At 41.9% G+C, this 25,385-nt stretch overlaps 1 protein-coding gene across 3 annotated transcripts in view; it reads right to left on the reverse strand.

Moving 5' to 3' along the window:
• CPVL (carboxypeptidase vitellogenic like) overlaps positions 1–25,385 on the reverse strand; it is a 129,008-nt gene that overhangs the window by 44,790 nt on the left and 58,833 nt on the right. For all 3 annotated transcript variants that reach the window (XM_045062829.1, XM_004762557.3, XM_004762558.3), the window contains exons 8-11: positions 14,478–14,600; positions 13,905–14,036; positions 9,188–9,286; positions 6,999–7,172 (exon numbers count right to left, since the gene is read on the reverse strand). In XM_045062829.1, coding sequence (XP_044918764.1) covers positions 6,999–7,172; positions 9,188–9,286; positions 13,905–14,036; positions 14,478–14,600 — 528 coding nt within the window. The remainder of the gene's footprint in view (positions 1–6,998; positions 7,173–9,187; positions 9,287–13,904; positions 14,037–14,477; positions 14,601–25,385) is intronic.

Below are 25,385 nucleotides of genomic sequence, written 5' to 3' on the forward strand. Positions count from 1 at the left end.
CAAATTTAGCATCCATTGGTGATTCTTGCCGGAAACTACTATTACTGTACTATCTGTCAAATCATGACTCCATTATTCCCTATACATTTAGTAACTGGAATTCCCCCCATTCTTTTAAAATTTATTTGTTTACATCATAATGAACTCTGATTTTAAAGCAATGTGTGTTCTGTCTTATGAAACAGAAAGAATGCTTATTGTGGACTTTCCGTAGTTTTTTAAAATCAAGTCAAGAAAGTCTCATACTGTATGCTGGGCTGAGTAATACTGCCTCCCCAAGGATATCCAGTCCTAATCCCTGGAACCTGTGAATGTTACCTTCTGTAGCAAATAAAAAACAAGCAAAGGAAGAAATGAAGGTACAAAGGAAGGAGGAAGACAGACTTTGCAGATGTGATTGGATTAAGCATTTTCAAATGGGGAGTTTATTCTGGATTATCTATGAGGTCCCTAAATGCAGTCTCATGTATCCTTATAAGGGGGTGGTAGAAGGATATTTGACCCTAAACCAAAAGAAGTCCATGGGACCACAGAAGTTGATATTGGAATGATTTAGCCACAAGCCAAAGAATGCCAACAGCCACCAAAAGCTGGAAGTCGCAAGGAATGGATTATCCCACAGAGTCTCCAGAGGGAGCGGAGCCGTACTAACACCACTGAAGGTGACATTAGATTTCTATCCTTCAGGACTGTGAGGAAATAAATTTCTGTAGTTTATGCCATCAAGTCTGCAGTAATGGTATTACAGCAGCCATAGGAAACCAATACAGTGGGGCACCTCGGTGGCTCAGTCAGTTAAGCAAGCAACTGCCTTTGGCTTAGGTCATGATCCTGGAGTCCTGAGATCGAGTTCCACATCAGGCTCCCTCCTCATCTGCTTCTCCCTCTCCTGCTGCTGTTCCCCCTGCTTGTGCTCTCTCTCGCTCTTTTTGTGTCAAATAAATAAATAAAATCTTAAATGAAAAAGAAGAAGATACTATTCTTAGTTTGCTAAAATTTTTAGCGTAAATGTGTTTTAATTTTATTACATCCACGTTTTTGCATTTATTTAGATGAAAAAGTTTTTCTCTTTTAACATTGCTATATATGTGGTTTTCATCCTTTTTTGAACTAACTTTTTTGATATACATGTTAGATGGATTTACATTTTTATTTGTATTTTTTGGATATTTTTATATATATTGTTATTATTGATTTCTAAATTCATACATGGTCAGAGAATATGGGCTGTATGATGCAAATTCTTGAAAATACTTGAGACTTGCTGATACTATGTTTAGAGATCTATATATAATCATTAAATCAAGCTGGCTAATTACATCATTCAAATCATCTTTGTCTTACTATGTCTCATTTTGATTAACTTCTCCTAATCCATGAATTTTATTGGCAGCCATGTCTAATCTGTTCTTTATTCCCAAGCACTGGGTTTTAAATATACTGTATTTTTCATTTTTAACAGTTCTTATTGCTTTTCTTTCAAATTGGCCTAGCCATATTTGATGGCTGTCTACTGCTAATTTCTAAACTCCTTTTCTATGTGTTTAAAAATTTCATACCTAGTTATTTATATTCTATCCCACATATTTCCAGATCTGCAGTGCCTTGGACATCCACATCTTTTGTAGTTGGTTCTGCTTACCCTCAGCAGTGGGAGCCCTGTTTAACAGCAGAGTGGATGACTCTTGATAACGAGCTCACTTTTGTGTTGAATTTAGCTAATAAAAATCTGAAAACCCCAAATACCTCTAGGTGTTGTGTATTTGGTTCTGTTGGTCACCAGAGTTCACTACCATCATGGGACCAATTAGCCTCTCCATGTGTCCCAGGCTTGGCACCAGGCTCTCAGCTCGGCAAACTCACCTTCCTTGGGCCCAAGGCCCTGTCACTAATTACAGAGCTGAGGACATTGGTCTTTACAGCCACCCTGTGCTACTGTTCTGCTCTGCAGAACTCAGTTCCCTATCTTTGTTTCTCTGTTTTTGCTTTCTTTCTCTCACTTTGAGATCTTCTTTTGTCAAAAGTGTGGCAACTGTATTTATTGCAATTTCAACTGAATTTCGTTCTGTTTCAGTGAAGGGGCCTTTCAGTCTCTACTCTATCACTGTGCGGGAAGTAGAAACTGAGTCTACCTTTTATCAACTATACTGGTATCTATCTCTTTCACTAGGCAGACAATGAAGTCTTTTTGGTTTTTTAATTCTTGAACTTTACTTTTTAGGGCAGCTTAGCCACACAGCAAAGTTGAGCAGAAAATGAGACCGTTTCATTCTGTCCCCTGACCCCACACATGCACAAACTGCCCCACCACCACCTTTCCCCACCACAGTGGTACATTTGTTACAACATGGGAACCTACACTAATACATGGTTATTACTCAACGTCCCTAGTTTACGTCAGGGCTCATTCGTGATGGTGTACAGACTATGGATTTGGGCAAATGCATAATGACACAGATCCACATTATAATGTCATACAGAATAGTTTTGCTGCCCTAAAAATCTTCTATGCCCTGCCTATTCACCTCACCCTCTTCACTAAGCCCTGGCAACAACTGAACCTTTGACTGTCTCCATAGTTTTGTCTTTCTCAGAATCTCATAGAATGGGAAACGTATAGTGTGCAGCTTTTTCATACTGACTTCTTTCACTTGTTTCCTCCACGTGCACAGCTCGCTAGCTCATTCTTTATAGCGTTGAGTAATATTGTCCATTGTCTGTGCTACAGTTTATCCACTCAGCTACCAAAAGACATCTTGTTGCTTCCAAGTTTTGGCAATTATGAATAGGGCTGCTACAAACCCCTGCGTGAAGGATTTTGTGTGGACATGAATTTTTAATTCATTTGGGTAAATACCAAGGCATATGATGACTGGATTATCTGGTTAAAGTTGTTTGGTTGTATAAACAACAATAACAAGCAAACAACAAACTGCCTAATTGTCTTCCCAAGTGGCTATACTATATTTTGCATTCCTACCAGCAATGAATGAGAGTTCCCTTTGCTCTATATCCTCTTAGCACTGGTGTTGTCAGCATTCTGGATTTTGGCCATTCTCATAAGTGTATAATGGCATCTCGTGGTTTACATTGGCAATTCTCTGAAGACGTGATGTTGAACTCGGCAGAGGCTTGGATGCCATCCGTATATCTTCTTGAGTGAGGGGTTAAGGTTTTAAGACTTGGGTGTGTTAATGTCTTGGACCATTTTTTTAATTGGATTGTTCATTTTCCTGTTGTAAAAACTTACAGTTTGGGTTTTTCTGGTAGTGGTTACTATGGACGTTTCTGCTCAGATAAGCTGTGGTTCTCTGTATTTGCTCGCCTCTTTCCCATTTGTGGAGAAGGTGTTTGCCCTCTGGCCTCACTTCTCTCACAGATCTAGGAAGAGTTGTCGATTTTTCAGTTTAACTTTTTACTTGTTATTCAGATCAAGTGGTAACTTCTAAGCCCCTTAAATGCTGAACCAGAAACCAAGAGTTTTAAGTCTTTTCTTATTTTTGTGTTTTCCAAGGTTTCTTACGTGACTTCTACATATAGCATGTGCTTAAGGACTTTTGCTAAAATTTGTTGAACACCATTGGTAACAGCCCATATTTTCAAGCACTTTCTAACTGCTATTCATTATTCTAAGTGTTTTTACATATGTAATCCACTTAAACCTCACAAGAACTCACCTGTAAGTGCTATTATTATTCGCATTTTGCAAATAAGAAAGCTGAAGAACAGAGAGCTTATAAATATCTTCCTCCAAAGGAACACAGCCAGTGAACGGAGAACCAGAATTCAAACTCTAAGTACTTGAGAACCCATGCTCACAGCCATCATGCTCTATGACCCAGCTAACTCTAAAAATCCTGAAAGTATTGTGGTCCAACTTATCATGAGAATGCCAATAGTCCAACAGATTATTTCTTCTTCTACTGATTTTGGAACCTGCTAATGTATTTCAATTTACTGCCCAAACATCTGAAGTTAACGGAAGAGAATGACTTTTGAGTACATTCCTGGCAAGAAGAGGATGATGTTTCTACGAACCCCACACAGAAACTGATGGGCCACAAGAGTTCTCTGAGCTCCTGAGAGCTGATGAAGGTCTTCCTCAGCCCATCAGAGAAACTCCACTTTGCCTACAATGAATCTGGTACTAGAAAAAGATGTCCATGTTCCTATGAGTACAAACATGTGCACTATTTTCTCTGACAAATTAGCACTGACGCTTGCATAAATACAATTTTGAGGGTACTAATGTTTTAAAACAACCTAGGTTGTTCCGATTCTATTGCTCATACACTGAGGTTCACCACTGTTAACAGACAAGCCAAAGATAATCATTGCCCTGTAGGCAACCCCAGCTGTAGCAATGAATATGCAGTCTGTTTCTGCAGCAGCCACTTTTTGGTGGGCGCTCAGACTGACTACATACTTTGTTCTCTTTCTTTATGGAAACACAGTTTATCTGTACCACCAATCTATCCTCTTTTTTTCCTGACAACTAACTTGAACTTTTTTTTTTTTTTAAGATTTTATTTAGTTGACAGAGATCACAAGTAGGCAGAGAGGCAGGCAGAGAGAGAGAGAGAGAGAGAGAGAGGAGGAAGCAGGCTCCCCGCTGAGCAGAGAGCCCAATGTGGGGCTTGATCCCAGGGCTCTAGGATCATGATCTGAGCCGAAGGCAGAGGCTTTAACCCACTGAGCCACACAGGCACCCCCTAATTTGGACTTTAAAGAACATTCTGATTTCACTGGAATTCATGTTGGTAGGTTTAAGATACATGGGACAGGGACAGAGATGTTTACATATCAAAATACTGGATCATTTTTAATCAGTATATTCTTTACCAACCAAGGGGATACTCTATGGTCATTAACCAGTTATCAGGAGAGTTTATCATCAGGTATGCTGCATGTTCCTTCCTATCCTCACTTGGCTGAGAAAAGAATCATAGTCTAGTGCAATTTAGACAATGAGAAAATGTATTTCCCAGGGGCACAAAAAAATGTATGCAGAACTTCCTTATCTGCTCTCCTCTCAAAAAAACAAACAAACAAACAACAAACCCACTTTGTATTCTTTAATGTTAAATTATAGCCCATCATTTATGTTTTGAAAACACAAGTACTCAGCTCTTTCTGGCCTAATGAATTTGTAGATAATATCTAATGAATCATGGGCACATTTATTAGATATATTTTTGATGTAGCATTAATTTATAGAATGGGTTTTTCATTCATTCATTCATTCATTTGTAATTGGCATCTGCTCCAGGCTGGTATTGGAATGGACAGCCTACAGAGATATTACAGGGTGCTAAGTGTGGCCACAGTGTAGAGACAACATGGTCTGAGAGCTCAGAGAAGAAGACAACCAGTTAAATGCTTTAAAAACGTGTGCAGAGGGGTGTCTGGGTGTCTCAGTCGCTTAGGTATCTACCTTTGGCTAAGGTCATGATCTCAGGGTCCCAGAATTAGGTTCTGTGTTGGGCTCCCTGCTCAGTGGGGAGTCTGTTTCACCCTATACCCTTCCCTCTGCTCATGAACTCTCTCTGAAATAAATAAAATATCTTTAAAAAAAAAAAAAGTGTGCAGAGAAGGCTCTGGGTAGGCAAGCACTCAGGACCCCAATAGAACAAAACACAAGGATGCTTGAAATTCTGACCTCATCTAGCTAGACCCTTTCTTTCCTAGAAAGTATTTCGTCAAGTTCTACAAATTTATAATGGGTTTATAGATTGCATGCCACTGACCATAGATATTTTTTTCCAATAAGGGTTGTATACCGAGAGTCTCAAACTGTGTACTAGAGACAGCGCCAAAAGATGGGCCTTTAAGGTCTGGCATAGTTCAGAACGCAATCTAGTAAGGGCACCTTTGGCAATGGACTCCTTGCACAGTATTGACAGCTGCACACTGAACAATCTCAAGACCTTATAGACATGTGTATTCCTCATGGCAGAAAATGGTAGTAAAGAGTTTGATTCCAATTAAGGCAATGTATTAGAATTTTTTGACCAATGGAACTAAAGTATCCTGAGGGGAGGTTGCCTTTTTTCTAATTCACAAAGGTGTGTAGGCTACTGGTTGCCGTGGTTTTTGTTCATCTCAAACATTACTCCTGCCTCTACCAGAAACTATAGAGGGCGTGGACCATCTCAGGTGGTGGTCCCCTCCATCGCGAGCACACTTACCCTGTGGTGGTGTCTCCACAGACCAGGCCAAGGACAGAGGATAACAGCTCAGGAAGATCAGAGGAGGTGAGAATGGCGGTAGCAGAAAAGAAATTCAGAGGACGACTTTTCCCTACATCACTTGCTCTTTGTCCTTCTTTCACAGTGAGAATTCTAGGGTCCACGCCCCCTCTGCTTGCATTTTCAGGGCTTCATTCACACTTTTCCCTTTCCTCGGGTACCTCCAACCGCAAATCAGGCAGATCATCTCAGATAACAAAGTGCTTGAATGTATACTCCTCAAACCAGGGAGCCTTTCTCATTCATTGTTTCAAGCTGACAGCCTAGCACTATTTTAGGCTTAAAGCAGATACCAAAAAAAAAAAAAAAAAAAAAAAAAACTGTGACTGAGCAATAGGAATGAATACAATTACAAGGTTAAATGCACTTTTTGGAATAACCAGTTGATTTCATTTATCCCTGACTTCATTGGGATTAATATTATAAAGCGAGCAATAAGGCAAAATTGGCTTCCACAAGGCCAGCCATCTTGGCTCTGCTGTACCTCTTTTCTCAAGAAATGATGAGATGTGGCACTTGCCAAAGAGAATTTCATTTTAGGAAACTATCAAGGGATAGTTATTTAATTAGAGGGAAAACTAACAATTCAAAGAAACCAAACAGTCTGGGGGTTGTTGTTTGTGTTCGTAAAATAACCCCAAAGTAAAAACAGAATGGCAGAAGTTGAATTACAAACAAGAGAACGTCACCTCCACTCTGGGTAATCTACAAAGTTCCTGAAATAGATAGTAACTGGAGTAACTCTCTTACCTTGTAATTGTTCATGAGTTCAGCTAACCAGAGCTTAACGGACTTTACTGTATCTTCTCGCATGTACTTTTCAACTTCGGATCCGTCACTAAAAGTCCGGTTTCCCACATGGATGGCTTGCCTCACTTCTGGGAGGGACAAAAATTTCCCATAGTAATTTTGGTCCTCAGGTTCCTGCCAGAAGGGGACATCAGAAAAACATGAGGAAACGTGACTGGGTGGCAGGAACAGCCTGTGGGGAAAGCTGCAAATTTCTGCTAATATAAACTATAATGAACAAGATGAGACATGACTGTTAACTGGTCTCCGCCTTGAGATTTTTAATTTGGGGGTTCTGAGGTGATTTAAATTTTACTGATAACAAAACTGGATGATCTGATACTTTCAGAGCCAATGCTCCATTTGCACTTAAATGCTCGATTTTTCTTTCTCGGTAACTCATCTTCTAGAATCTATGACTCCAATCAACAACCCCGTATGAGGAGCGTCTGGGTGGCTCAGTCAGTTAAGTATCTGCCTTTGACTCAGGTCATGATCCCAGGGTCCTGGGATGGAGCCTCATGTCAGGCTCTCTGCTCAGCGGGAAGCCTGCCTGCTTCTCCCTCCCTCTCTGCTGTATCCCCTGCTTGTGCTCTCTCACTCTTTCTGTCAAATAAAATAAATAAAATCTTTAAAAAAAAAACTCACAACATTTGAGGCAATGACAGGAAAGAACGGAAGGGGTGAGTTTATCAAAAACAATTTGCTCCTTGTCGGAGGCTCTATGGGACGAAAGTCAAATGGACCACAAAAGCCAGAGCCGTGGTCTGGTGGATTAAAAGCCGAGGCTTTCTCTTCCATGTTCTGCTGCTTATTAAAACCACACGTACAAAATAATCAGCTAACCATAATCAAAGGAGGGAAATATACCAAGTGTAAAAACAGATGACTTTATGAAGGACATGAGACAAAAGAAAAGTTGTCCATGAGCCTCATTAAAAAAAAAAAAAATACTGCATAAAGTCTGTGATAGTGAAAAGTCTGTGATATTCATCATGCTAAAAGAAAAAAGGTATAAATGCCATTTTAAAAAATTACAAAAGGATAAAAATGTTTGAGACCAATAATTTTGTGCATCCTCCTTTTTTGCTAATCTTTCAAATACAATACTCTGTAAAGGAAAAAGAAATGTGATTACAAATCCTGTTTCTCTCTTGCCTACCATCTGATTTTCTCTTGGTAGAATCTAAATCCAAAACCACAGGTTTGGCAGAGTCTATTGAAACCAGCTTTATATTTTATTTACAAAATAGTTCATAAATAAGGCAACTTTTAAAACAAGATGTATTCTCATATACACTAGATCAAGATGATACAAATCCAAATACCCACTTTGGCTTCTTTTTTATTTGATTAATCCTGCACAGAAGACATTGATTTTGGCCTACTTTTATGGAAGAAAACTACTTGAATATTTTGAGAAATATTCCAAAGAGCTTAAAGTGAGGGCCATACTAAGTGCAGAAACCATCTTAAGTTAAAAGTAAGACAAAGCAAATATTTTCCTAAAGGCTTTGGCAGTTTTGATTATCCAAGCCATCTTATGTACAGAGCAAATAATGTGGACATTTTCAAGAAACTCACTACAGGCTTGGCATTCTGGGACCTAATACCCGGGAGAGCAATCCTGTCCTCTATCTTTGACAAAAGAACTTCTATATAACAAGCTCTACTGGGTAGTGAGGGGGATTATGTTAATCAGAGATTGTTTTGAATTATCTGGAATATCATTCTTTTTTTTTTTTTTAAAGATTTTATTTATTTATTTGACAGAGAGAAATCACAAGTAGATGGAGAGGCAGGCAGAGAGAGAGAGAGAGAGAGGGAAGCAGGCTCCCGGCTGAGCAGAGAAGCCGATGCGGGACTCAATCCCAGGACCATGAGATCATGACCGGAGCCGAAGGCAGCAGCTTAACCCACTGAGCCACCCAGGCGCCCCTGGAATATCATTCTTGATGGTCAGATTATAACATATACAACGTCAGTGGGGCAGGGGAATCCTAAAGATTAGTAGATCAAATAATGCCATACAGTTAGGACATATTTATCCAGTATAAAGTTACCTACAGTATTTCTCAAATTGGAAGAAGTTTGGTTTTGCCAAAATTTTTAAGCCAACACTATCACAGTTTCAAAAATGTTGTCATTACCTTGCACTGTAATATGTTATAATAACTAGGACATCCTGTGATATTATGGAAGTAAGAAGGGTTGCTTGTTAAGTCACCATCTAGTAGTTTATCCAGTACCTAGGTCAGGAGAGAGAGAAGGAAAACATCAGGGTAGGTAAAAACACACGGGCACTTGTCATTGCATTGATTTAACAGTTTCCTTATTCCAGCATTGTTTCCTCGTTTCAAACAACCATTTATTGCACATCTTCTCTGGGCCAGACACTACCCCGGGCACTGGGGAGACAGCAGTGTGAACAAGAGAGCATAAGTCCTCTCCCTGGACCTAATATCCTTGAGGGAGACAAGAAGCAAGTATTCACAGGAAAAACATGCAGTATGGTAAGAGTGATAAGTGTTAAGGAGAAAACTAAAGAGGAGAAGGAGAATAGGAAGTGTCATGGCATGTGTGGGCACATGTGTATGCCTGAGAGCACGGTGCACTGCAGAGAGGGGGAAACACAGGTCTCCCTGAGAAGGTAGCATTTGAATAAACTCCTGCCGGAAGGAAGGAAGTGAGCCATGCAGACATCTAGGGAAAGAACATTCCAGGCAGAGGAGACAGTGAGCTCAAAGGCCCCGACCATAGGAATGAGCCTTGTAGGGAAGGATTGCCATAATATGGATCATTGACCATTCACCCAGGTTCTTGGAGCTAGTGGAAGTTCCCTTGGGACTTCTGACTTTAAAAACTTGTCAACAGTGGAGGTGAGGGCAGTCAGCATGATTGTGTGCCCTTCTCTGGTCATGTATAGTAGCACAGAGATAGACATGGGGTGTAAACAAGTGCTTTTAGCCTGGATGGTGGTTTGGCCAAAGGAGCTGGGCTGACCTTGAGTTTCAGCTGGGTGATTAAAGCAACTAAGACCTGAAGGGGTTAAGGATCATGACTCAGTCGGAGGATCAATGGACTGCAAGACAATGGGGTTGCAGAACTGTTCTTTGAATTGGTATACTCGGAGAAGTGTGACCATGCAATGAGAATCTGAGGTTGTAGAGTGTTTGTCAGATTGTTTTGTTTTGTTTTGGGACTGAGCAGCTAAGATAAGAGGAGAACAAGATCGTCGAAAGACAGGAGACTTAGGAACTGAGGGGCCACGTATTGAAATGATCCTGCATGCAGACACTGCGATCATTAGAAATAATGACAAGCACGATGCCCTTGAGAGAGAGTGACAGTGAGGCATTCTCAGGGGATGAGCAGGAGAAAGTTGGAGGCTGGTAGGTAACGACAAAGAGTGGTGGGTGAGATCGTGTGGGGATGAGGCAGTCCGAGCTCAGTACTTCTGGAAGGACAGCACATGATCTGAGGGCAGCAATGAGGAGCGAGGAGGACACCCACTCTACCCAGGAGCCAAGCAGTATGAAGTCGGTAAGAAGAACACAGTCCCTGCGCTCGAAAGGGGAAGGGACAGCAGCAGGGGAGAAGCAGGTTTGGGGTAGAGCATGAAGATGAAGGGGATACTTAGAAAAGGGACTGAGAACACTGGGATGCTTTTAGATGAGAATATTGAGTCCATAAGGGGCTCTTGTAAAAAAAAGATGCATTTGGTCTATTTTCAAAACCAGCTATCAGGTGTGATTTAGGTTTTCTTACATGGTAAGAATTCAGGACAATCGTATCCTGGTTTTACAGGTGAGAAAACTGAGGCTCAGAGAGGTTAAGTCACCAAAGACACCTCACTAATGTCAGAGGAGAGATTCAAGCCCAGGCTATGCTCTCCAGCCTACATATTCCACATCCTGCCACACACACACTAGCTCTCCAAGGGGCGGACTGCTACTCTCTTAGTCTTCAACTCTTTCTGGCCATGCTTTTGGGTTTAATATAAAATTCCATTATTTTATTAGATTAGTTTTCTTTACCAAACATGAAGCAACTTAATTTATCCAAGTGACCATGGCCACAGGGCTAGGGGCCAAGAATGAAAAGGATCAACATTGTGGAAAGGGGAGGGAGTAATAAGTATGCTCTAGAAAATCTACGGTCCCGCAGGACCACTGCCTCTGGCTGTGCCCTGTGCAGTACGTGGGGGTGACTGGCAGAGGGGCAGCCATCAAAGTTCTGCTTGCCGAGCTGGATAACCAGACTTGGGCTGCATTTAGAGAAAAAGCCATCTCTATTCTTGTACAATGGTGGCCTCCACTTGCCAAGCTCTGAATCCACAGGTCTATGTCTGCTCAGTGGAGGTGTCTTTGTCTAACTTGTCCACCCAGAGGCAACATCACAGGCTAGCAGTAGTTCTGAATACAGGCAGAATTTTGTTTATGCTTAGAAATGATCTTCAACACCAATGGGAATATAAATGCCAGTCTTAAGAACAGATCTGATTTCAGAAAGAGTCAAACATCATTTGTTGTCAAACAAGTGACGAGGGTGGTCAAGACCTGTGAAATCCAGTTTCTGGTCAAAACTGGTTTCACGGAAAGAACTCTGTGATCCAGAGCATTGTCATGGTAAGGGGGACATTACGGGGCCAGAGATGTGCCACTGTGCATCTTGCAGAATGTCTAACTATCCCAGGATTTTTGCAGACTGTGTGGGAGTTACCACAGGAGAATACCAGGGCAGGAATCGGGGAGGGCGGGGGGATGATTCCAGTCCTAGTCCTGCCACAGTCTATTATCGGGCTTTTGGGCACTGAATGCAGTCCCTCAGGCCTCAGCCCCCTCATCAGTGAAATGTGGATGCGTGCATGTGTGTACAGGCAGAAGATGGTCTCCAAAATTCCAGCTCCAAGTTCCTGCTTTTTGATTAACTACATCATGTTAAGGGATCAGGGCATCCAACAGGCTTTATCATTTAGGCTTGTGATTTTGTCGGTACTCTCTTGGGTCTCAGGATTTCTCTGAGCCTTCTACTGCCTGCGCTGGAACACATTTGACCACTGCTGGCTTACTTTCCTAAGTATCGGCTTATCTATTTCCCTTAAAATAAAACAAAGAGTATTAAGTGAAGAATTCACTTAATATTGGATCAATGGTCACAGAAACACTGCATACCTTCCTAGGTTTGTTGTTCTTTTTGTCCTTTTGTTTTGGGTTTTGGTGCCTTTTGCTTTGTTTTCTGATGAATCTAGTTTAGGAAAGCTCTGACCTCATGGGCCATCTTCTCATTACCTCTGAAAACACCAAATAACCTGAACTTGTCCCCCGTTTTGTTAATCCGGTGGGGGCTTGGGTTGCCGCACCATGCAAGGATGCAAGGACATCCTTCCTTAGGTTTCCTTGGTTTCCTTACCCCTTAGGGCCCATTGGATGTTCTTCCTCTTGACATCACTTCATCCTTGTATGCTTCTTCAAAAACACATCAAATCTCTCACTTGCCAATGGGTCTCCCATGATGTAATATTTGATATTAATTTTAAATTTTAGAGGTTCAATCCTTTTACCCTTTCTGCCTACTACAACAGAGAGCCTAAAACCAGACTCAAAAATAGTGTCATTGCACGTCGAAGAGGGATCCTACATGTCCCCGTGAGAGCACTCTTTCTTTGCATTTACAGTTGCATGGAGATTCTGAATCCAAGCTCCCCAGCCACACCAGGTGTCCTGGTGCAGAGAAAGGAGAGGCTGTTGGCATCTGGAGGGACAGGTGGGGGGTTTACGGGATAGTTTCAGCTGTACATCTTGCTGCTGGGAGAATTGATGGTAAGGGCATTCACTGCTTCAGAGATTTCAGGCAGGGCGAGGCACCCTGCTTGTTGAATGGAGGGTAACCTTGTTATGCCTTTCTCCCTGAGTTTGTAGGGTCTCTTGTTTTGATCTGAACCAGCAGACCTGCAGTGCCTAGAAGACTATTCATATCAGGCCTCCGGCTTTATAACAACAATGCCCTTAGGAAAACTGGTACAGGATGGGCTCCCAAGAACAGGAAGACTGAAGTCCTCCAAATGCACTCCTCATCTCATTTACTGATGAATGAAACACGATGGCTCTATGATTAAAGGTAGCAAACAGACAAACAAACAAAACCTAAAAGAGATCATTGGTATACAATCTTTGCCTGCATGGGCAAAGCCAAACCAAACCAAAAACTCGAACTCCTGTACGCTAATGTTCAGTATAGTCTCAGATTTTAAATAATTCCCTCCATCCCAATAAAAAGGGCAAGGAATAGAACCATATTATTGGATTCTCAAATTCAATTTTAGGGGAGCATTGTGACAATAGTTACAAATACCAATGGCTCTTTATAAAAGTTTCAGATTATTACACTTTCTCAGCTTTGTTCCCGACACACAGGAACATGTGACATTTGTTACACACTGAGGTCGTGTCTCCAGCTGGAATGCCGTGTGCGGATATCACCCTTCTGAAGGGTATCGAGCAGATGCTGAAGCATATGTATCTACTTTCTGGGTTGCCTTTCTTCTGATTTCCTTGTGATAGGGCATGCCTTTAGGGCCTACGCAGCATTTAAAGAAATCAAAACAGTTAATGAGAGACACAGCTAGATAAACACTCCAAGGTGATCGCAGGTTTAGAAGACGTCAAAGTAAATTCAAAGATACCTGGATGGTTCTTTCTTTCACTTTGAGCTCACACTCACCCGCCTCCTGATCTCAGACAGCGGACCAGCTATACCTTCTCTAACAATAACAACAACAACAACATGCCCCAGTACCACAAGACTTCTAGGACCCAGCTCACATGGTTCTCATTGCTCCAGGGCCACGCAGTCCCCAGAACTCACTTCAAAGGCTTGAAGCCATTTCTTCTCCTTGATGTATTTCACGCACTCATCACACTGCTTCTGGAAGTACTTTCTCTGCTTCTCATCCAACAAGCCAATGTGGTACAGGAATGTGGCATAGCCTCCTATGATCTGAGGAGAAAAGAGAAATGCAGACGCCATGGGGAGAGAAAGAGCGAAGTTAGGGGAGCCCACTTGCTTGGTGAAGTAACCCTCTGTCATTTGTCAGTCTCCTGCACACAAACAAACACACAATGCACACGTTACACACGATGCACACACATACCCCAAACATACACACACCACACACATGCACAAAATACACACACAAACATCACACGCACGCGTGCCCCACGTTCACACTCACATCCAACCGAGGCTGACGGAACAAGTTGACACCTTAAAACATCTGGTAAAAATGAGAAGATTTTAAATCATTAGCGAGTCAACCGGGCAACATTATTTCCCTCCATCAGCTCAGGTCCCTAAGGTCAGAGGAGCCTCCACTGGATCAAAGGGGATTTAATCTCCTTACAGGACAGAATGGAAAGGACAAAGGAGACAGACACCTACTGATTCAGGATCAGAATACGCATCTCCGAGAGCAATTCCTTTCAGGTTGATCTTCATCTTCATCACGGGGTTAAGCATGTGGATATAGTGTGCAAGGGCTGGCACGTACTTCCCTGCGTACGACTGAGAAGGGTAGATGTGGAAATGAACCATTACAAATTGGTGCTATAACCATTATGTATTTAAGCTAATTAAAGTAACAATAAAACAGCAGTATTTCCACATGAGCTCCACCATATATTTTACCTTATGTTGTAAATCCCACAATAGCACAGAGCTCTGTCTCTCACTTCCTCTGGCATCCCCAGACAGTGCCAGTGACATGCAAATCACCGGGGAGGTGCACCAAAAAATGACAGGTGGACATGAAACAGGTGAACAGTCTAATTTCCTTCACAAATCTGCCACCCATGGGGCTTGTCTTACCAGAAGGCTCTGTTAAAAACTTTATTTGAAAAGGAAAAAGTCTCGAGGCAAAAATGAAGTTTTCAAAATCTGTATGATGATGCAGTTTGAAATCTACATGTATTAAAGCAAGAGGAGAAGGAAAGTAACATTTATTGGCTACTGAAATTGTCACTTGACAATTATCTCTGTCTCCAACCTTTTCAAGTACAGGGCTCTTTTACAATTTCAAAATATTTTGCGGACACAAACATTATAATTTTACTTTTAGACCTTGCTGAGAAAAGCTACTATTCAGAAATATTTAAAAAATAGCTTTGTATTGGGGCACCTGGGTGGCATAGTCTGTTGAGCATCTGACTCTTGGTTTCGGCTCAGTTCGAGATCTCAGGGTCAAAGGATCAAGTCCCACATGGCCTCTGCGCTCAGCACGAAGTCTGCTTGAGACTTTCTCTCCCTTTCCTTCTGCCTCTCCACTCCCTGCTCCCTGCACTCTCTTTCTCAAATAAATAAATAATACAATCTTTAAAAAAATTAGTCTTGTGTTGTTTACATTAAAAAGCCGCCTTTTTGACATCTCCTCTTGCGTGTCTAATGTTAAACTTCATATGTTCAGAATGAAGCTTGAATCCGCAAGCCTTCCTTTCAACCTCTCTATTAATGTTACTGGTTCTAACTAGAAAATCATGGTGCCATTTCTTTTTCTTTCCTTTCCTTTCCTTTTTAAGTAGGCTCCACACCCAGCACGACCCTGGGATGGAGACCCAAGCTGAGATCACCTGTGAGAGGTGTTGGGCATTAAAGAATAGAGCCTGTTTGTTGTGGCAGCTGCGTTCTCCCAGGCAAAGGCCAGATTATATGAGAAAATAGGGCACTCTATCAACGTATTGATCACCTTTTTCCGCATAGGGCCTATTATGTGCCCAGAAGTAAGTTTCTAAATGTCAGTTTCAAGGAGGCTGATTGAGGAACATATTTTTAGGATCCCCTCTAGTTCTGAAGTTCTGGGATTATTGTTCTTGAGTTCTGGCTGCCCCCATTTACCAGTTGGGTAATTTGGAGTGAGTTGCTCAACTCTCCAGTTGGTCTTAACCAACTGAGCCAGCCAGGCGCCCCAGTGCCATTCCTTATCTCTTTCTCTCACACCCCACAGAAGTCCATCAGTGAGCCTTGTCAACTCTACCTATTCTGTCAAGATAGGTCCAGGATCCAGGGTCTTTGCACACCACCCTCTTCATCGCCTTGCTCCAGGTTCCGTCATCTCTTACCTGGGTTCTTGCAGTCACCTAACGGGCCCCTTGCTTTTGTCCTTCCCCTCATCCAGTCTATTTTCAAGATAGTGGTCTACTAAAATGTGAATCTGGTCTTGCCACTGCTATGCTCAAACCCTCTGACGACTCCCCATCTCCCTCAGAGTAAAAGCAGAGTGCTTTTTCGGAGCCATAAGGATTGGCATGATTCGTACTTCGATATTCCCTGCTCCCTCCTTGCTCATTCCTCTCCAGCCCGTCTTGGATCATGGTCATGCTGTACTCTTCCTTCCATCAGGGTCTTTGCATTCGCTGCTCCCTCCCCTGGAATGCCCTTCTCCCAGATGGCCGTATTCTTAACTCCCTTACTTCCTTCAGTGACACCTAGGGATGCTTTCCTTGGCCATCCCATCCAAAATTTTAACATCCCTCCTTTTTTTTTTTTTTTTAACATTTTGTATTTCCTTTCTCTCTTTTTTCATCAAATCCTTACCACATTCCTATAAACTTTTACTTATTTTTCTTGGGTATTGTTAGTCTCCCACCCACACCAGAGTAGAATATCCATGAACACAGAGCTATCTGTTTTTAGGTCAGTATAACCACTGTGCCTGATGCTGTTTGTTAGCACTCAGTACACAGCTGTTGAATGAATGAGTCTTGAATGAACCTACATGGATTGGAAAAACACTAACACATATATGTTCAAAGTAGACTAAAGGCATGGAGTGGGTATGTATGAGTCCGCAGACCCTCTGTAATATTTCTGAGACTCTGTAGCGGTCTGTAGTTCAAAGGCTGGGAGGCCCATGAGCCCTCATTTACTCCATACCCTAATTATACGCTGCACACATCATTACTTCAATATCAATACGAAGCCACTGAGGCTCAGAGAAATGGCAGAGTCAAAATCTAACTGGCTCTGACCTACTCCCAAACCTACACTCCTTCCAAGGTATGATAAAGTAATGTAATTTGCATAATTTATACAAGATCTCTGAGACCTCCCCATTGATGCAGCCCTCTTGTGCAACAGTAATTATTTAGGCAAAGTATTGACTCAAAACAGTGTATCCATCCACAACCATGAGCACATTATAGCTTCAGTGAAGGGATATAAAGATGTGTTTGTTTATATGCCTGAAACATGGTTTGTTGCATAAACAGTGCTTTACTCTCCCATTAGGAACATTAAGTGAACATTTATCAAATACAATTTTGTTAAGATGAACCTCAAAACACAAATTTCCTTGAGTAATCATTTTACTGCTAAAGATCTATTACATAGTTTTCATTTGGTGATGGTTTATTGGACAACTCTTCTGGCAAAAGCATTGCGGTAGATATTTGAGAAGACACAAAAATGAATAAAGAACAGAACTTGTGCTTGGAAAGCTAATCATTTCTTCTGAAAAAATATTATGAAAACTTGACCGCTATGTGATAGAGTCAAGTTTGCCATTTCATGGATTATTATTCTCACATTGTGTACCTTGCCCAGCACACAGTAGGAACACAAAAACATATCTGATAAAGGAATGACTAATCTGACATTACTGCTAAACATTTTTTTCTCTATTGGATGTTATCACTCAAGTTGCCTGGTTATAAGACCCGGCAATAAAACATCTCTTTAACTCTTACTGAGATGGAAGGGCATGTATTTTAAATGGCTCTAATGATGGTGATGACGAATTCAGGCTACAACAGCCACATTTTTATGGCACCCTCCCCCTTGCGGCCACCATGCGTATCTGGGAGAGATCCAGGCAGGAAATTAAGATGGAACACCTACTCAATTTCTGAGCATCAACTACGAACAGGCTACCTCCCCGCTTTAAGCTGAACTAATTTAAAGTTAACATTATCTTCCCATATTTTAAAATGACAAAAACAAGGGTCTGTGCATTCCAATCACGTGCCTCCCCATCTCCCATTTCTCATGTCACACCACACTTGAGTCAACGGTCTTAGAGGCTATGAGTCTGTGGTCTCCCAAGCTGGGGCTCAGCCCTGGGTCCATCTGCTACCATGCTTGCTAAGCTGACCATTTAAAGAAAACCAGACAGTGAGATGGGTAGTTCTATAACCGTGTCCAAAACAGATTCCTCAATGCTCAGTCCACATCTGCTAACCTAACGATGATGTTTATCTCATTTTTGCTTTCTAATGACTATCACACACTTCCTTGCCCTGTGTCAGTGTGACAAATCCTTCACTGCTGTTTCCATTAATCATTCTGTTGGTTGAGTGGCTCAGCCTGTCACACAGTAGACAATTATAGGATTATTTTATGGAAAACAGACACTGAAGTATGATAATGAAATTTCAATTATTTTTGCTCTCCTTGTTGAGACTTTTTTTTTTTTTTCAAGATCAGACTAGTTTATTCTTCCTGGATCATTTATTTCTCAATTTAATGATTCTCTGACCATCACGAGCACTTTAAAAGACAACCAGACAATAAATCAAGTGTTCTATTTGCCCAGTTTTCTCTTTTCTGGAGATATTTTAAATAGAATCGAAACCTCCGTTCTTGGGGGAGAACTGAGGCGTGGCTGGCTGATGGATCAGAAATGAACAATACGGCCCCTTAGGACTTAACAATTACAATCCTGTAATTTTTATGAACTCTTGCTTCTTTTGTTCTGAGTTCTGTCTAGAACAACGACAAGAGCAGCAGCCACCACAGCTCTCAGCCCTGTGGTCTCTCTGATCTCTCGCTGGTGCTCATCAATGTGGGCCGCAGCTGGCCAACGAAAACTCCTGAAGTCTATGAATTAGCACTAACCTTCTACCATCGGATCAGACCCTGGCCTCATAAAAGCTCGGAACAGCATCAAAGCGCTTATAAAAGGAAAGAGGAAAACTGTGGCCAGAAACGATCTGAACACGTATTATTTTAGAATTCAGCAGTGACCCTCAAATGAGGAACTCAGCCAGATGAACGTATTTATCTAACACAGTAATTCAAACGAGGTTAGCGATCGACACATCAGGATTTTCATCTGCCCTTGTTACTTCTTTCTAGTATTTAAGGAGCTTCCAGCTGCCATTTCCACATGGCTTGTTTCCCCACAGTGACCACATTTTGAGCTCACCTCTGACGAGAAGGCCCAGAGATATTAGGGTGTGTTTGTATATACCTGCATTTGCTAGGGCTTACAGAAGCAATAAACCTCCATTTTCCCTCTTACATCACACAGATCTCAGAATTCAATTCTCAGTCTTTTATTTCCCCCACAAGAGAAAAAGGTCTCCACATCACAGCTGAACAGTGGTTTCGAATCTCCGTCTGCGATCTTTCTGAGTTCTTAAATGATGTTTGGAACAGCCTAATGGAAATCATGTTAGGAGCATATTGTACTTGTAAAAATAGTCTAGAGAGAATGTAATGCTTGGTTAATTATCCAGATGTGTAAAAGCACAATGAACTTGGACTTAAAGAAACTTGTAATTGTGTATTCCGTCTGAAGCTCTCCCTTCTTACATCCACAACATCCGCAACATCCACAGCCGACTTACAGCACCCCTGCCACCCAGTTACTTTTAAAGGAGGACAAAAGCTTTCATATCTAAAATCAAGTTTCAATCAGCTTCCCTAGAAGAAAAAAAATTGTGTCAGAGAATAAGTCTCTAACGGAAACAATGTCTTCTTGCAGAAATTTCACATATGTTAGCTGTTACTATTGTTTAAACTACTCTACATTTCTCAGCTGCATTTCTTACTAAAGTTTAGTTAAAAAAAAAAAAAAGAGATGCAGGGATATTCATTTTCTGCCTTGCTTTTCTAGGTATACACTTGTATGGTAAAACACGTAGAACCTCTCTTGGGGATAAGGAGTAATGGCCTCTGAAACGAGACACACCGGAACCTGGACACAGAGTGTCCCTACCTGCAGGCCCTAGCTCCCAAGCTCTGCCTGGAAGTGGAGGAGGTGGAGTGGGCAACCTCAGGAATGGCATGTTGTGGACGATCTGGGGTTATTCTGTGCCCTTTGCTCTGCTATGTCCTTCTACCCACAGCCACTACTCCAGCTGGAATGAATGTCTCTAGAGAATTCACTCTGGGGCTGGTAGGGACTCCTTCAGGTCCCCTGAATGAACAAGGTGGGCTGCCCTTCTGGAGATAGTCATACCCGTGCCCTGTTCTCTCACGCTCCCCAACCACACAGGGTTGGTTGGGCCATCCCCACTCTTGGGGGAGATCAGAAGGGAATAAGGAAATATGTTCCGAAGAGAGTTTTAGAGCCACATTGAAAAAACCACAAAAACTGGTGAAAAGCCTAAAAGTAATAGATGACACAGCAGTCAAGAGAACAGGACTCAGAGGGACCCCGACTTCATCTAGTCTCTTAGTTCAGTGGGCACCATTATTTTTTTCTGAGCAAAGAGGTGTATCGTTAAAATGGCCAGCTCAGAGAATTAATGATGGGGGAAAGCTGGAACTTCAGCACTGTGGTAATCTCTACAATTTCCTAGACATTTCTAGACTGTGTGTCATCTAATTTCTAGTCCATACCGCTGCAATTTAAAAAAAAAAAAAAAAAGACACGACTTCTAACAAGAGTATGACTTTATCTAAACATCTATTTTTCTTGAAAATGAGCTTAAAAGAAATGCAGAATCTCTAGGAAAAGACATAAGAAAAACATTTTGATCTGTATCTATTCGACACGTATTTATGCAAAGGCACACGCTGGCTTCCAAATGATATATTACTTTGGATTGAAAAGATGCTTTAAAAAAAAAAGTCTAATACAGCCAGTATGGGGAACAGTATAGAGGAACCTCAAAAACTTAAAACTAGGACTACCATATGATCCAGCAATTCTGCTATCTGGAAATATATCCAGAGGAAACAAAAACACTGTCTTGAAAAGATAGCTGCCCTCCTCCCATTTTTATAGCAGTGTTATTTACAACAGCCAAGACACAGAAACAGCCTAAGTGTCCACTGACGGGTATAAGAGTAAAGAAGTTGTGGTATATACATACAATGGAATATTATCCAGCCATTAAAACTGAGGATATCCTACCATTTGTGACAACACAGATGGACCTTGAAGGCATTACACTAAGTGAAATAAGTCAGAGAAAGACAAATAGTGTATTATCTTACTTACATATGGAGTCCAAAAACACACACAAAAAGCAAGCAAAAAGAGATCAGACTTGTGGTTACCAGAAGCAGAGGCTGGAGGGGGGAGGGGGAACAGGAGCAAGGTGGTCAAAAGATACAAACTCCTAGTTCTAAGTCACAAATTCATTTTTTTTTAAATTTTTAAATATTTTATTTATTTATTTGACAGAGATCACAAGTAGGCAGAGATGCAGGCAGAAAGAGAGAGGAGGAAGCAGGCTCCCTGCTGAGCAGAGAGCCTGATGTGGGGCTTGATCCCAGGACCCTGAGATCATGACCTGAGCCGAAGGCAGAGGCTTTGACCCACTGAGCCACCCAGGCGCCCCACAAATTCATTTTCAAGTCAAAAAGGAAAAACGGGCAGGTCGGATGACCATAAATGAAAATAGACACCTGTCATGAGCTCAAGAATTAAAGTAGCTTGAATGTCATCTAATAAAATTCAGCAAGTTTCAAGCTTTAAGAAATAACCGCATTCCATGGGCTTCAAGCCTTTATGTCACTCGAAACTTCTATTTACTCCATAAAACTTAATGATCAAAGCTTAATCTTTATGATTAAATCTCAGTCTTCACCAGAAAAACAGCAACATCCAGAAAGACAGGGAACTTCTCTTGTTTGTATAAGGTTGCTAACTCTCAGGGATTCTTCATGAAATATGGAAGGGATGTTGACTGCCTTCTATAGACAGTGCACCTGCTCTCTGGGAAGAGGCAGGTCTTGGAGACAGAGGTTTCAAGAACAGAGCACCCCGGCTCTAGATAGTACCTACAGAAGCAGGGCTCTGATCCTTAGCCAGTCTCTTGTCTGTAGTCTTTGAGCTCTGGAATCCAGCTGCTTCAGTCTCAGTCCTGGCCGAATGACCTTGGTAAGGCCGACCTAAGTCATCACAGCTGTATCATGGGGATAATAATAACAGGGCAAGCTTCAGAAGGTAGCCATGACATGGCTAGCACCATGCCTGCCATACAGTCCACTTTCAGTATTTTCAGATAAGAGCTACAAACAGAACAAGGGAACTATAGACTCTTGAAGGCTCCCTTCTGGCTACGAAATTCAAGCCAGGACTAAAAGGATAATGGTGTAGGCCTGCAGAGGAGTTCTCCTCTTTCCTGCTTGTACATCAGTGCTGGAAATGCCCCTATTACAACTATCTTTTTATGGCTTGGGCTCTGTTCTCCATTCAAATACAAGCATGTTGGGAGTGAATTTAATGTAGCAGATCCTTTCTAATGGACGGTGTGCTGATAAGTCAGAAAAGGGGAGAGAAATAGAACAATCATGAAGGAGACAGAGCAAGCCTAGAGAAACAGGACCCGAGCACCAGAAAGCCAAGGAAAGAAAGGAAGGCTGAGAGTCAGGGGCGAGGGGAGCGGCGGGTAATAAGGGAGTAGAAGGGATGGTCCCCAGGGCATGGGACACCGCACAGAGAAAGAAGAGAGATGAAAAGAGGTTAGAGAGAAATATCACCAATATTTTTATTTTATCTAGCAACAACCATGCACAAAGCTGCTCTATGTCAATAAATACTGTGCTTGGTATCATATGAAACAAATGACACAAGCATGGCTCTCACCTACTGGGAGCCTGCGACCCAGACCCAGTGGACCATGATGATTTCAATAAAGGTTGTCAGACTCCATGATCCCAGCAGGACGTCACACATGCAGATGAAGATAAAGTATCCTATTAAGCTCACTCATTTTTAACTAGCTTCAAAGTTTTGCCTTTATTCAGCCCTCAAGTTAACCATGGTTGCAAAACTGCTGCTGAGGAGGGTAGCCCCCTCCTGCTGACCAAGAAGAGAGGCCCAGTGTTAACCATGTGTTCCGCCATTTTGAACGAGCTCTCCATACGGCTACTGCCAGAGCCACCCATAGGCACGAAATCTTTCCTGGGAGTGCACACAGAGCCACGTGCTTAGAGAACAAGGGGCAGTGCCTCTTCTCCCCACCAACTCCCTGCCTCCCAGTGAGGACTGTTTTAGTATAACTTCTAGCTGGGCCCATGTACACTTGAGAGGATTCTGAAGTGTGTCTGCACCTCGAGAACAAGGGCAATCTTACTAATAGTTACTGGCTCGGAAAGGATAACACTTATAAAGAAAGTTAATTATGTGAATTAAATGCAGCTTGTTTCTCTTTTTGAAGTACATTTTTTTCATGCCTGGAGGAGGGTGATTTACAGACACATTTGTCTCTCTTTAGAGAAAATTAATTCCAGTTGGTGTTCTGGGAAGAAATGGAGAGAAGGGAAGGAGACAAGCGGTTCTTCCTTCGGCATCATGCTGCTTGCGAATCCCACAGCATGCCTGGTTGTGGGCTCACTGGGGTCCACGCAGCAGTGGCGAGGAGCCTGGGTCAGTCCCCACACGTTTTGCTACTATCTAGAACTTTAAATATCAACTTCTAAGCTCCATCATCATTTCTTAGACAAAGAAAGCTATTTTTTTTTTTTAAGAAGATTTCAAGAATGTCTGGATGGCTCAGTTGGTTAAGCATTGGCCTTCTACTCAGGTCAGGTCCTGGGAGTCCTGGGATCAAGCCCCGGAGGTGGGCTCCCTGGTAGGCAGGAAGTCTGCTTCTTCCTCTCCCTCAGCCCCTCCCCCTGCTCATGCTCTCTATCTCATGTTCTCTCTCTTTCTCAATTAAATAAAATTTTTTTAAAAATTAAGAAATTAATAGAAATCATTTCAAAAATAACAGGAGAGACAAAGTCACATCAACAAGTGAGCAGAACTTTTTAAATATCTCAGCCCCTGTCCATGTGCATTAGGCCATATGCTTTGGCGCAGAAATATATTAATGCAGCTTTTCACCATGAATGGTAGTAATAGTCATCATGTGTTGGGTACTCACCACAGCCATCACTCCATTAAATATTTGAGGAGGATTATCTAATTAGATGCTCAAAACAGTCCTATGCAGTAGGTATTGTTATTACTTCCAGACTCCCTTGCACCAAAGTCAGGGAGCTGAAGAGCTTCTCCAGACCCTTCAAGCGTTGCGCTAACCCTCATTCGTAGTGCACAAATGGTAAGGATATTTAGGTCCCGTACATTTGCATCGAAAAGCAGAAAACCATTTTTGAGTTTACCATTTATTTTTCAAGGACGATTCTACTACTTCGGTGCGATTATTTGGTTGGCCTCCCTAAGAGTATGCAGAAATTAATAGTTAAAAAGAGAAAGGATTTCCCTTTCTGGAAAAATCTCTTATAACTTTTTTTTTTTTTGGTAGAAAGGATGGGAGGTATTGCATTAAAACTGCAATTGTGGGGGCGCCTGGGTGGCTCAGTGGGTTAAGCCCCTGCCTTCGGCTCAGGTCATGATCTCAGGGTCCTGGGATCGAGCCCCGCATCGGGCTCTGTGCTCAGCAGGGAGCCTGCTTCCTCCTCTCTAACTCTCTGCCTGCTGCTCTGCCTGCTTGTGATCTCTCTCTGTCGAATAAATAAATAAAATCCTAAAAAAAAAAAACCAAACTGCAATTGTGTACAGATGCTTTACAAATACCTCTAGGTAACTATGCTTGAACATCTAGGAAAGTAAAATATCCCTGGAGGTGATCTAATCAAAAACCAAGCCTTCTGACTGTAAGATGAAAAGCAGAGGCCAAGAGAAGTTAAGGAACTTGTTTGGGATTATCCAGAGACGCAAAGCCAGCAATGAATCTCAGGTCTCCTGATCATTAACCCAGAGGTCCTTCCATTTTTCCATTCTGCCTCCTAGCCTTAAAACAAAAGACTGGATGGGACAAACTGGGCTGGAAAAACATAGCATTGTTCTAATAAAACAATCCAGCAGGGCATTTTTATTTAGCGCTCTTCCTTCTAGAATGAGAGGTGGCCCCATATTTAATGTATCCTGTATAGTTTGTATGAAGATGATGCTGCCTGGCAACAGCATCTCTATCCCATATCCTGCCTGCCCTCGTTCACATCTTTCTTCATCACTTGGAAGGGGTAGGGTTTTTTTAAAAAGTATTCATCCTGGCAGCAAAGAACGTAGAAAAAGAACTGTCTTTTTCCACACACATTTGGATATTACATGCATGAAACCACCAAGCAGACATGAAATAGACAAATGTTTCACCAGAATTTGGCAGCTTTGCT

This window comes from Mustela putorius, unplaced genomic scaffold, assembly GCF_011764305.1.
Source record: "Mustela putorius furo isolate JIRA1106 unplaced genomic scaffold, ASM1176430v1.1 tig00003845_pilon_pilon_pilon, whole genome shotgun sequence".
Classification (NCBI taxonomy): Eukaryota; Metazoa; Chordata; class Mammalia; order Carnivora; family Mustelidae; genus Mustela; species Mustela putorius.